At 44.7% G+C, this 13,932-nt stretch overlaps 1 protein-coding gene across 1 annotated transcript in view; it reads left to right on the top strand.

Moving 5' to 3' along the window:
- The window catches only part of LNPEP (leucyl/cystinyl aminopeptidase), a 70,453-nt gene that overhangs the window by 22,373 nt on the left and 34,148 nt on the right, over positions 1 to 13,932 (top strand). The window contains exons 2-6 of the mRNA XM_015407565.1: positions 2,796 to 3,630; positions 9,107 to 9,245; positions 10,728 to 10,859; positions 11,637 to 11,757; positions 12,609 to 12,763. Coding sequence (XP_015263051.1) covers positions 2,796 to 3,630; positions 9,107 to 9,245; positions 10,728 to 10,859; positions 11,637 to 11,757; positions 12,609 to 12,763 — 1,382 coding nt within the window. The remainder of the gene's footprint in view (positions 1 to 2,795; positions 3,631 to 9,106; positions 9,246 to 10,727; positions 10,860 to 11,636; positions 11,758 to 12,608; positions 12,764 to 13,932) is intronic.

Consider the following 13,932-nt stretch of genomic DNA (forward strand, 5'->3'; position numbering starts at 1 on the left):
GACATCCGGCCGCAGGGTCCGTTTCCCCCCCCCCAACCCCACTCACTCCAGGGCCGGCGACTGGAGGTGCAAGCCTCCGGCTGCCGGGTTCGTTTCCACCCCCCCACTCCAGGACCGGTCGCCTGCTCCCTTCCCCTCCCCCACCACCCACTCCCAACAGGCACTGAGGGGAATGTAGGGTTGCCAGCTCTAAGGAGGGAAATACCTGGAGGTTTGGGGGGTGGATTCTGTAGAGGGCAGCATTGGGCGGGGGGGGGGCGGAAGGACTCAGCAGGTATAATGTCATAGGGTCTACCCTCCTAAAGCAGTCATTTTCTCTAGGGGAACTGATCTCTGTCATCTGGAGATCAATTGTAGCAGTGGGAGATCTCCAGGTCCCACCTGGAGATTGGCAACCCTAGGGGGAAGTCAGCTGCACAGCAGGGGGTTGAAGAGAATGGTTTGATGGCTGCTGGGCCAAGATTGGCAACAATAGTTCCCCAGGAGCCCCATCGTAAATGCACCAAACAATTCCTAAAGATTTTCCAAAACACTACTCTGTTGATAAATTGCAACACTTTGAAGTAGCACAAAAGCTTTAAGATCTCTCCAGCTGTCACCTGGAGACTGGCAACAGCTTGTCTGGAGTGTGGGCAGTATGGCATTGTATCTGTCTGAGGTCCCCCTCTTCCTCCTCCTCCTCCTCAGATCCCACCCTCAGCAGGCTTCATCCCTAAAATATCCTGGAAGTTTCCAACCTGGAGTTGGCAACCCTATGTCCTGGAGTTCCAACCTGGAGTTGGCAACCATCAGCCAACCTTTATCTGCCTCTCTGTCTTTACAAAAAAACCCCCCCACACACACACAGCCTCTGCCTAGGGAGCAGCTGACATCATTCTCCTCTCCCAACTGAAAATTCCAACTGCCTTGCGGGGGGGTGAGTTTGAGGTGTGGAATGGAATGTGGTCCAATCAGCTTCCATATGCAAATGACCTTGGAACGCTGGGCGGGACTGCACAAAGCAGCCAGTCAACCCAGCCAGTGTCTTCTGAGTGGCAGTTCTTCCGGCCTAACACTAAGGAGGCCAAATTTAGAATGTTCAATATAGAATGTTCATACTCAATTATATATAAGGAGAGATTACATTTTGATCCAATTGTTTAATATTTGTGGTTGTTTATTGCTGAACACAGAATATTTCCTTTGTTTTGCATACTTCTTCTGTGCTGTTCTTTGGTTTTGTTTCTAGCTCTATGTGGAGCAAGGGAGCAGCTGGCTCACTTGTGGCAACAGCTACTAGAACCACCAGGGCTACTCCAGTTCCAAGTGGGTGAGCAGCCACCAGTGCCATGAGTGAGCTGGCTGCCTGGCCCATGTGTGAGATGGGCAGGTAGTGGACTTGCCCATGGCAGCAGCTGCAAGGGTTTTGGTTCAGTGTTCCCTCTAAGCTGAGTTAGTGTGAGCTAGCTCACAGTTTTTAGCCTCCAGCTCGCACGTTTTTATCTTAGCTCAGGAAGCCAAATTGCTTGCTCACAGCTTTAATGCCAGTAGCTCACAAAGTAGAATTTTTGGTCACAAGACTCCACAGCTTAGAGGGAGCATTGCTGTGGTTCATTCCCAGTGTCAGCTGTGAGAACTACTGGGGCTATCCCCAAGTGAGGAGTGGCTTGTGGATGAGCCGCTGCCCTTGCAAGCAGTCCAGCTGTCCCAGCCCTGTGCTAGTTGGGTGAGCAGCTGCTGCCGTGAGCAAGGATGCCTTTAGCTCCTTTCTCTCCCTCTGTTGCGGGGGCCATTTCCGAGGCCATTTTTGCTTTCTAGTCCACCCCTGCAAGTAACTTACTGATATATGCAGGCTTAATGGGCTAGAGAATATTTTTGGTGGTAGTAGAAAGGTGCTGTCAAGTCATAGCTCACTTATGGCGACCCATATGGGTTTTAAGGCAAAAGTCATTCAGAAGTAGTTTGCCATTGCCTGCCTTTGCATCACGACCATGCTATTCCTTGGAGGTCTCCCATCCAAATACTAGCCAGGGCCAGCCCTGTTTAGCTTCCGAGATCTGATGAGATTGGGCAGCCTGGTCATGGCAGAAAATATTTTTAAAGGTTAATAATTTATGTGAACATTTTTACAACTGCTTTTTTTATCCCTACTGGAAGACTTGTGAGCATCTTGGAAGACGTCTACTTTGCCAACACAACTGCCTGAGTAAAACATGCTACTTGAATGTGTAGAGAGCGGATCTCTTTGGGACCAGCATAGCAACTGTTCACTAAAACTAATTAAGTATTCTGTTGCTTGACACAGAGAGTACTCCATCTTTCTGTGTTATACCTCTGAGGATGCCAGTCACAGCTGCTGGCAAAACATCAGGTCCTACAATGCCAAGACCATGGGCATACAGCCGGGAAAATCTACAACAATTAATATTCTGTTGCTGCTACTTAATTCCAGTATTTAACATTTAGGTCACATGTAGAAGAATGCCAGAATTTTCACAAAGGGGTGGTTCTGTGGTCTCAGTGTTAAGCTCCTTATCAAGTGGAAAGCCACAGTCTCCGCACAGCTGTTGTATTGGTGGTGGCTAGCATGGAAACTCTTCCGCCAACCCAGATAAATTACTTGGAAAGCAGTTCTTGCTCATTACAAGCTACTGTGTAGAGTTTGATATCATGAAATGCATTTCCAGTGCATTGCCCACACAAGTGTTATAATGGGAGTCTCAACCCTTAATACGTCAGCAATGTAGGAAGGAAAAAAATACAATCTAATAAACTTTCCGTTTAATGTACTTCTTTTGATTGTCTTTTTCTTTTAGATCGAATTCAGTTACCTAGGAATATGATTGAAAACAGCATGTTTGAGGAAGAACCTGATGTAGTTGACTTAGCTAAAGAACCTTGCTTGCATCCATTGGAGCCTGATGAAGTGGAGTATGAACCAAGGAGCTCTCGGCTTCTAGTACGTGGTCTTGCAGAACATGAAATAGATGAAGATGAAGAGGATTATGAATCATCAGCCAAACTTCTAGGAATGTCATTTATGAATAGAAGCACAGGCCTGCGCAATAGCACCACAGGCTACAGGCAGAGTTCAGGTGGATCATGCTCTGCACCATCTGTAAGGACCACGGTGATCTGTGCTGTCATTCTTGTGATTGCTGTTTCCGTAATAATGGCCATCTATCTTCTTCCTAAATGTACCTTTACCAAAGAAGGCTGTCAAAAGAAAAAACAGACAGCGGAACTAGTATATCCTCTTGCAACCAATGGACAGCGCTTTCCATGGGCGAATATTAGGCTTCCAAGTGCTGTGATGCCAGTACATTATGCCATTGTGTTACAGCCAAACTTAACCAGTCTAATGTTTTCAGGTTCTGTTCAGATAATTGTGAATGTCCTCGAAGTTACGTGGCATATCATACTGCATAGCTCAAGACTAAATATTACCAAGGCAACTCTTACTCCATTGGGTTCGAGGCAACCAAAGCCAGTTGAGTTTCTGGTATATCCAATGAATGACCAGATTGCAATTTTGGCCCCAGAAGCTCTCCTTGGTGGACACAACTATACTTTAAACATGGAATATTACTCCAATTTATCTGACACTTATTATGGTTTTTACAAAATTGCCTACAACAGTTCAACAGAAAGGTAAGCTTGGAAAGTTGTTTAAATCTGGTTGTTTTGAAGATGTCATGATCATCTGACACATGATCGAATATCTTTATGTTTCCTGAATGAAGTGAAAGCATTGTTCAGTGCTTACTCAGTGTTTAGCACCTGAAGGTATATATGAAAAGATCTATTTCTTCAGAAGAGAGCAACACATAACCCAACGCTGCTTAATTTAATAGTTAAATTTAATATCAGGAGATTTCAATATAAGGTGACATTTTTCTTTTAGAATAAAGAAAACCCTTTCTTTTTGTTCCTCAGTTCAGTCATTACCAAGGAGCACTCTGTGTGTGTGTATGAGAGAAAGTGAGAGAGAAAACAACTAATTGCTACTACTACAGTTTAGGAATGTATTCTCTGGGCACAAAACTGAATATGTGAAAATAACGGCTAGGTAAATATGAATGTGTTAATTCCCCTTGACAGAAAGTAGAAAACAGGATATGGTGTGTGTTAATTCCCCAGTGTATTGCTCTTGACAGAAAGTAGAAAACAGGATATGGTATTCTAAATGGACATTTTTGTAGGCAGTGTCTTACAATCAGTGCAACAGATAAAGGAATAATTGACTGCTGGGCAGAACCTCTTGTTAGTTTCAGATGACACTGTGACTGAGTATACAGTCATGACAACATGACATAGATGGTAAAATGATCCACAGAGGTGCAGCCAATAGTCTGCATTTAACCATGCAGTTAAGGAAACTGAAGTGCCTTTAGGTTTCTTATTCAGATGGATGGTGCTTTCTGCTGATCTTGCCCTCCTGCTTCAGTCACCGTAACCCTTGGAAACTTTGTTCCTGGGGACCAGTGAACCCTCAAGAATAGCATAGCATGCATCTACAGTGAGAGAAGGGACTCAGAGAAGTCTCTCAACTTACCCATTCTCCAGCCTGTCCCATAGTAGCTGTTTCATGGTGGGAACCACCTGCCCACCACAAGCCCTACTGGGCAATGGCCTTGTCAGATTTCCTGGAATGTGGGGGTAACTGCCACTTTGGGGGATGATGCTTGGGAAAGCCGTAGATGTAGATGGCAAGACCTAATTAATTGGTCCAGACTTAGTTTTATTTTTTACATTTTTATACCACATAATTTATTTATTTATTTATTGGATTTCTATACCGCCCTCCCAAAGGCTCAGGGCAGTTCACAGGCAGCAAAGCCGGAATCTAAAATACAATAAAACATACAATAAAATACAATATTTGACCCCAAAAACCATCCTACAACACGGTGCTATATCATTCAACCAAGATGGGACTAACCATGCAGCTTTGGTGGCCAGCTATCTCAGTAGCGTCCTGCTATGCTGTCTATGACTTCTGCCTGGGCATACCTGCCCCACTTTCATAGGGCAGCCGATGACATACTACCTCGGTGGTAGGATAGTGGCGGCGGCGGCTCCTACTCGAACGCCTGGCGGAAGAGCTCCGTCTTGCAGGCCCTGCGGAACTGCATAAGGTCCCGCAGGGCCCGGATCTCCTCTGGGAGCTCATTCCACCAGGTAGGAGCCGCCACCGAAAATGCCCTGGCCCTAGTAGGGGCAAACTTAATCCCTCGGGGACCTGGAACTTCCAGGAGATGGCAGTTCCCCAATCGGAGTGCTCTTGAGGGAACATACGGGAAGAGGCGGTCCTTCAGGTAAATCGAGGTGACCGTCGCATGGATCAAAGTGGCCAGGTTGTCACGGTCAAGGTAGGGAACCAACTGCCAAGCCAGCCGCAGATGATAAAAGGCCACCCTGGCAGTGGCTGCTACCTGGGCCTCCATTGTCAACGAGGAGTCCAGGAGCACCCCCAAACTCTTAGCCTCCCACCGAGGCACCAATGGCACCTCGTCAAAGGCCGGGAGCAGGAGCCCCAACCCCAGACCGGTCCGACTCAGGCCCAGGACCTCCGTCTTTTCCGGGTTTAATTTCAACCGACTCAGCTTGAGCCAACCAGCCACAGCTTGCAACGCCCGATGAAGGTCCTCGGGACCAGAGTCCGACTGGCCGCCCAGCATCAGATAGAGCTGGGTGTCATCAGAATATTGATGACACCCAAGCCCACACCTCCGGGCAATCTGGGCGAGGGGACACATGTAGATGTTAAACAACATCGGGGACAACACAGCTCCCTGGGGCACCCCACACTCAAGGGGATGCCTTCGGGATCGCTGGTCCCCAATCGCTACCCTCTGTCCCCGACCTTGGAGAAAAGAGACAAACCATTGAAGGGCAAGCCCCTGAATCCCCGCGTCAGTGAGGCGGCAGGCCAGCAACTGGTGGTCGACCATATCGAACGCAGCCGACAGGTCCAACAACACCTTTTTCAAGAGAGGGCGGACCATTGCATCTTTAAGTGCTCTGGGGAACTGTCCCTCAATGAGGGACTTGTTGACAATCTCCTGCAGAGCACCTCGAAACCTCTCGTGGCCCGCTTTAATAAGCCAGGAGGGGCACGGATCCAGATCACATGTGCTTGGGCGCACAGATATCTCCTGAATGGTCTTGGAGCAGTTAAATCTTATACTGTCCTCCTTCTTAGATTCTGTATTTTTCCTTCATTTTTGGAGTTTGGCTCCTGTTTTATTTTATTTTTTTGTATGGTAAATTTGCCCCATAGTAGTTCATATCTTCTTCATTATATGTACTTTGCATCTTATAATGAGATAAAACATTCCATTTCAGGGTCAGGTCATCTTCCCTTTTTTGGCATATTTGCATCAGCCATTGAGCTGTGTATGAGTTCATGGGTGCAACTTGCCAAAATAGGCATTATTTTAGGAGGAAAGGGTACAATTCCTGCATTTTTAGGAAAGAAGCAATGCATTTCTGAATTGCATTTCAGCCAAGCTTCCAATGTAGGGTACTCTGTTCTAGAATCTTCGTAAAGGCAATAGGATGAGAATTCTCACATCAGTATCTACTGTAGTCAACCATAAGCTTTCCCCTGCCAGTATCTGTTTTACCTGTACCATACAGGAATTTGTAACATACTAGCCTTTAGGTGGGTTACAAATGTCATCTCTGTCGTAAGTACAGTAGGTAGCGTCAGTCAAGCAACTGTGCTTCAGCCCCATCCCGTTTTAAATTCGAGGATAATACATAATTTTAAATAAAGTTTTTAAAAAACTTTAAAACATTTAAAGTTTAAATAAAATGTTTTTAATATAGCTCCATCTGTATGGCATTGTAGAAGAAGATGTGTCCCCTGCCTTAAAGAGCTTATAAGCTTAAAATTTCACAGTGGAACAAAACTTGACAAAGGGACGGAAGGTATTGTGGGCGATAAACAGAAGAAAATTCATTTCAGTTATACATGCTTGGACTCAATTTCCATAGGAGATGCAGACTTAAGGGATTACGCCAGAGGCTTCACAGAGAGAGTAGATTTTGTGGGATTTGAAGGAAGTAAGAGAACTGTCATCAAGCATGTTCTTGGAGGGTAGTTGTAGATTGAATGAGTAGCCATGAAGGAAGGGCAGTCTGAGGTAGCAGGAGGCCTTTGGATGGCAGAACTTAGTGGAGCTGGAGAAATGATCAAAGGCAGGGACTTGTGTGGCTTGAGTGAGAAAAGTAAAAGTGTGGAGAACTTTAAAGATAAGGATGAAGAGTTCATATTGAATATGGGAATAGAGAGGAATTCAGTGTAGGGATTCAAGGAGTTGTCACATGATCAGAACAGTTGGAGAAAAGGATGTTGCAGTAGTCAACGCAAGAGGTAATCAGAGCATGAATCAGAATTTTTTATTTAAGTAGTGTGACAAGGAGGCTATATTTCTGCAATATTATAAAGCACAAAAAGATGTAACTGGTAACAAACCAGATATGGGGAGCAAATGAAATTAAAGATAAAACCAAGGGTTCGTGCTTGGGAGGAAACCTGAGCTCAGTCTTGGACATACTGAGTTTAAATGGTGGTGAGATATCCAAGTGGAAATATCAAATGGGTACTTACATGATCGGGTTTGGAGCATCAGTGGCTCTCCCTCTCCACCATCTACCACTCCCCTAGTGCCCAAGAAGAGAACAATATAGCCACATCTGGTGGGGAAGCTTGCCAGAAGGCCCTGACTCTGTCCAGAGAGCCAGTTTGGTGTAGTGGTTAAGTGTGTGGACTCTAATCTGGGAGCACTGGGTTTGATTCCCCACTCCTCCACTTGCACCTGGCTGGATGACCTTGGGCATGCCGTAGTTCTGATAAGAGCTGTTCTTGAAAAAAGAGCAGTTTCTGTCAAGAGCTCTCTCAGCCCCATCTACCTCACAGGGTGTCTGTTGTCGGGAGGGGAAGGGAAAGGAGTTTGTAGGTCGCTCTGAGACACCTTTGGGTAGTGAAGGGCAGGGTATAAATCCAATCTCTTCTTCTTCCAAAATAAGCATTGCCCAATGCAAGGCAGATATCACCCTGTTTGGAGGGGGTAATCTTGGCAGCCTGAAAAGGCAGCCAGGATCACAAGATGGGTTCCCTTGATTCCAGATACCACTTTTGTGCCCAGTTATGTTAAGCAACCAGCCGCCTGCTTAAGGTGACCTGACCTCCCATAGACTGTCCATATGGCCATGGTGAGATCACAGGCCTTAAAAGAAGTTTTTTTTTTCTCCAAGGAACAGTCTGTAAAGAGAGAAAAGAGAGAGATAAATTCAGATTTCCTGAGGGGACCACCATGGATAGAGTGAAATAGGAAGAGCTTCCCACTTGAGACACAGTGAATGAATCAAGCAGACTAAACCATAAAACTGTTGTGAATTGAACTGAGTGGGAGCATGATTAAATGTATTGAAGGGAGCGGAGTAAGCAGCATGTTCTAGGCATTTGAAGCCAGAGGGTAGAAAAGAAATCAGATGGTACTTGGAGAAGGAGGGTAGTTCAAGGAATGACTTCTTGAGAATGTGAGGAGGAAAGTGGAATGACAGATTAAGTGTCTTCTGTTCTTAGGCCCTGAACAAAGACAACTAGCGAACCACAAATGTAGTCAGGAATTACTGTTTCAAAGCTTGGTCTCTGCCATATAGCTATCTTTCCTAAATTATAAAAAATATACAGTGTGCACTAAAGCAGAGTGGGAATAAGTAATCTAAAGATGCAGTGTGTAGAAGGCATCACCTAGAGAACGTGCAGTAGTTGTAGTCTAGGGAAGTATCTGATGCATCATGGCACCTGAAGTAACTGTGTGACAGAATAAAATACCTTGACTAGTTCCAGGTAAACTACATAATACTGAAAATTATAAATTCCATAATGATAAACACTGATGTCATTATCTAGTGAACAGTCGGGTTCCTAAATTCCTTTGTTTATGTCAAGTTCTAAATGACAAACCTTTTAAGAATCTGTCAACATAGCAATTCCTTCTCTTCACCAAATACGTAATAAAAAGACTATTTTTTTTCTTGAAGTTTTTCTCTTTGCACTGAACTTGTGAGAGATTCTAAATACAGTAATGTGATTACTTCTACTTTCCTTCAGGTGGCTTGCAGCAACTCAGTTTGAGCCCCTGGCAGCAAGATCTGTTTTTCCTTGCTTTGATGAACCAGCATTCAAAGCCACTTTTCAAGTCAAGGTCAAGAGGGAACCACAACATATTGCTCTGTCCAATATGCCAAAGGTAGGCTTACACCGCTGCCCTCATGCCTGTGTGTGGTGTGGGAGGGGGGTATTAATGTGTGTTGACTTATGATTTTTGCCATGGAAAAGCCATGGTGCAGTTTCATATCACGTAGACTCTGCTTTCATGTTTAAAATGAAGGGAAAAAATGAGAACATCCGGGCAATGTCTGGTAATATTTCAGTAGTCACAGAACTAAAATTCATAAGATGAAATGGACTGCTGTAAGGCCAGAAGTCCATATAATTTGGAGCCTGTTTACTGCAATGGCCTCTTGGAAACCCACAGAGGTTATCAACCCTAACCCTTGGGCATGCTGTAGTTCTGATAAGAGCTGTTCTTAGGGAAACCCTAACCCTTTTCTGTGTATCCACAGTGATTGGTATTGCATTTTGTGTTTAAATCTGTGTTCTCCAGTAAAATGCTAAATGATAGAAGTCATTCAGAATCTCTGTGGGAGCAGGAATCTTTGCATGATCTTCTGTGACAGATATGCATATGAATAATACCACTGTGTAACATTTTTATTTCACTCTTCTTCCAAGGCACTCAGGGTGGCATATGTCGTGCTCTCTGCTTCCGTTATGTCCTCACTACAAATTTGACGGGTAGATTAGTGTGAGAGGGAGTGACTGGTCCTGCAAGGACCCTCAGCAGGCTTTATGGTAGCGCAGTTGTTTGAACCAGGTTTGAACCTGGCTCCCCCTGGCTCTGACTCTACACTATAACCAGTATACCAGTCTGGCAAGCATGATATGTGCAATGTAGTTTCAAGGCTGGGATAGAGAATGTCAGCATCTTAAATTTTACCTTTTGTATATTAATGACAGTTGTAATTCATGTTTGTACCATTTTAAAATAGAACAGGGTGTTTTCCATACCAGGAACAGCTTGTATAGTTCCCCCATTACTGCTGAAGATGCCAATGGAGCATGGTGGCCACTGGTGGCCATGCACTGGACCTGGACTTTCAACCCCACAGCGATTTCTAAAAAACTAGAATGTTTCTAAAATGGCATCAGTGGCCGTGGGATGGACCAGTGGCTGCCATGACTTTTAGTCTGACTCATAGTTACAACGCTACAATGATACTCAGTTGCCAGTTAAAAGGCATAAAAGCCCTTTAGTGATATGACAACCAATGGCTGCTTAAGTGGACTGGGGCACGGAACATAATGCCTTTGTGGGTGTAGGACTGGGAAGATCTCGACTTTCCCATCCACATCGGTGCCAACCCAGTTTTGCTGTGATCTTTTCCAAAACATCATAGCAAAGCAGGTTTGGGAATGATCACAGGAAACACATAGAGAACCCAGTAAGTGTGCGTGAGTAGCACAATACTGTAGGGAAGCAGGAAGAAAACCCTCTTTCCAGTAGCATCTAAGCTGGGCAAACAACCCATGTTTCAGTGACCCAGGTTATCTTGGTTCCTGCTCAGCTTATTTCATTGCCTGCTGATAAACTCTGTTGTCCTGATTCCAGATAAAAACCACTCCTATGACGGATGGACTAGTTCAAGATGAGTTCTCCATCAGCCTGAAAATGAGCACTTACCTAGTAGCAGTCATTGTTGGAGACTTGGCAAAGATCAGTAAGGAAACAAGTGAGATTCTGGTATGTTTTCTTTTCTTTCAGCTGCTGCATACAAATAAACTGTTTTTCCCCTAGCATTTGGCTAGAGTAAACTGACAATGCACTTGCTAAATTGTGGCTTCCTGACTTACTAAAATTATGCCTGGGGCAAACATGGCTGTATAATCTGCTTTGCCAAGCCAAATTAGTATGAAGGAATCCTCAAGTCCCAAATCTGTTGAGCCACAAGAAAGTATATTTGCCAGTCTGCTGGGTAGAAGTGGCTTTTGCGAAGGACGTACCAAAGGAAAGGTAGATGATGCTTCCTTGGTTTGATGTTGCTGGCATAAGCTACAATTTTATTGCTTGCTGGTCAAGTATAAATGGTGCATATGGTATTTGAGAACAAGTTCTCAGGCTTTCTACCTGTCAACCTTGGCAAGGTGGGCAATCTTTACTGGTACCTCCACTGCTCTTCTCACCTGTTTGGCAGACCAGCAGTGGCTGTTAGAGCTGGGCAGCCAGCACTAGTGTTCTGAACTGTGAAGAAGGCTGTGCTTGTGTGAGGGAAGCTAGTCTTTTGTCATCAGAATTTTTTTAAAATTAATTTTACTACTTAAGAAGGTGGCTATAAGGCACATATGAGCAATCTTCTTGTTTACCAAGAAATGTGAACTGCATTATTTTGTGTAATTTCACAAGTGCTCCTTTTGTGAAATCCTTTTAAGAGTAGTTGCCTCCTTTCAAATATGGACAAAAGTTGCAAGTCCTTTTGTAACTCTTTTGTAATGTGTTCTTAACTGTCTTTCTTTGTAACAGGTGTCTGTCTATGCTGTGCCGCACAAGTTAGACCAGGCTGAATATGCCTTGGACACAGCAGTGAAGCTTCTTGAGTTTTATCAGGAGTATTTTGGTATAAAATACCCTCTTCCTAAATTAGGTGAGACTTTACATTCTTCTGTTATCTTATGTTTTGCACAAATTATGTGTAAACCTCTGGGGTAAGATGTGTGCATCCCCTGGGTCTCTTCTCTGGCCTTGTTATTATGGTCAGAGAAAATCAAGTTAAATGGTATTTTAGAGTGTGTTGTGGTGCATGGAACTTTTTGCTGTTTTTAAAAAAGTCAGAATACACATTCATAGCTAGAAACGTTTTGTGCAGTGTCTTGTGATACAGTGATACCTCACTAAATAATGTCGTAAGCAAAATGGGAGCAGCAGTGTGTGAAGTGGCCCAGTTACAATAGTGAGAAATGCACAGCATATTTCTTACCAATAACATTCCTATGCAAAATCTCATTTTCAAACGCAGTCTCATTTTGTATCCCATGAATGAATAAATATTATTTCCCTGTTTTTCTCACCTTTACTTCCTTCACCTCCCTTATGCCAAATTTTAGATTGTAAGCTCCTTAGAATGGGGAACTGTCATCTTGGACTCTAAAATGCCATGCGCATATTTGTGGTGATGGTTTTGTGAATGTTAGTATTTTGACTTTGCAAGGATGGCATGTTTTCTGTTCATTGAATTTGAAACTCTGTGTGTGTGTGTGTGTGTGTGTGTGTGTGTTTTGGTTAGACATTACTGGAAAATGGCCTTTAAATGTTTCTTGGGTACCATATGATTAAAAATGGAATACAGAAGTGTTCCATGTGCTTACATTTTAGTGTGTGTGTATTTCCCTGAGATGTTTCCTAAGTATAGTAAATATTAAGAATTGACATTTTGATGCTGCTGGCTAATTAAAGGAAAATTCTTCTTTCTCTCTCTCTCTCTCTCTCTCTCTCCAGATTTAGTAGCTATTCCTGATTTTCAAGCAGGGGCTATGGAAAACTGGGGCTTGATCACTTTCCGAGAAACAATGCTCCTTCATGATAATAAAACATCTTCGGCAATGGATAAGAAAAAAATAACAGCAGTGATTGCTCATGAGTTGTCACACCAGGTATGAAGTACCCTGGTCCTTCTTTTTACAACAGTTTTTTTTAAAATTAGTTTAGTATCCTGCTAATTACAAGAATACTTGCCATTTTATTGGTTACTTATTCACACACTTGCATATAGTTATGTCAGGTTAAATGGGCTATCCTTGAGAAACATTCTTAAGAATGTAAGAAGGGCCCTGCTGGATGGGATCAGTGGTCCATCTAACCCTCATACTGTTTCACACAGTGGCCATCTAGTTGCCCCAGAGGCAGGGCTGGCCCACCCACTAGGTGAACTAGTCCTTGAGAAACATTCTTAAGAATGTAAGAAGGGCCCTGCTGGATGGGATCAGTGGTCCATCTAACCCTCATACTGTTTCACACAGTGGCCATCTAGTTGCCCCAGAGGCAGGGCTGGCCCACCCACTAGGTGAACTAGTCTTTTGCCTAGGTCAGGGCGGGCCCTGGATGCGGGTGCTAAAAAGTGACTCGTCCCCCCCCAAAACAGTGCCCCCACCAAAAGCCCACCCATTGCTGCCCCCAGTTGTCACCGCCTCTTTCTCTCCCCCGGCCACCCCGTTGGCAGCCCGCTGGACCCCCACCACCACCACCCTCCCTCCCTGCGCCGGGCCGTGATCCCACCGGCTCCACTGCTCAGACTGGTGTTGGCCAATGCTGTTCCCTCTAAGCTGTGGAGCTTTGTGAGCAAAAATTCTGGCATTCAAGTTGTGAGCGAGCGATTTGGCAGCTTGAGCGCCCGGCGTGGTGGCACGGTGGGGAGGAGAGGAGAGAAACAGCTTCGAGTCGCAGTCTCACAGACAGTCGCAGCAGGCCAGCAGCCTGTCCCAGCCACTAGCCACGGGGCCGTTAAGTGCTGCTGTCAGCTGATGCGCTTTTCGGGAGGGGGCAACTGGCTTTCGAGCAAGGGAAACCTTTACCTTACCCTTGAAGAAATGAGAAGCTGGGGGGGGCTTCCCTTCTCCCCACCCCTGACACACAAAGCAGAAAGAGGAAGGGAGTTTCCATCTGCCTCTTCCTCCCAGGAGAAGAGGAAGGGGTTGATACAACTATTAAACTTATTAATAGGATAGTCCTCCAGGGTTGTTAGAAATTAGATGAGCAATAATCTCTGTTTAAACCATGATGACAGAAGGTTTCCTAACTCATTCACAGCCAAGCAAGAGGAATC

Source organism: Gekko japonicus, unplaced genomic scaffold, assembly GCF_001447785.1.
Source record: "Gekko japonicus isolate JY-2015 unplaced genomic scaffold, Gekko_japonicus_V1.1 scaffold1144, whole genome shotgun sequence".
NCBI classification, from domain to species: Eukaryota; Metazoa; Chordata; class Lepidosauria; order Squamata; family Gekkonidae; genus Gekko; species Gekko japonicus.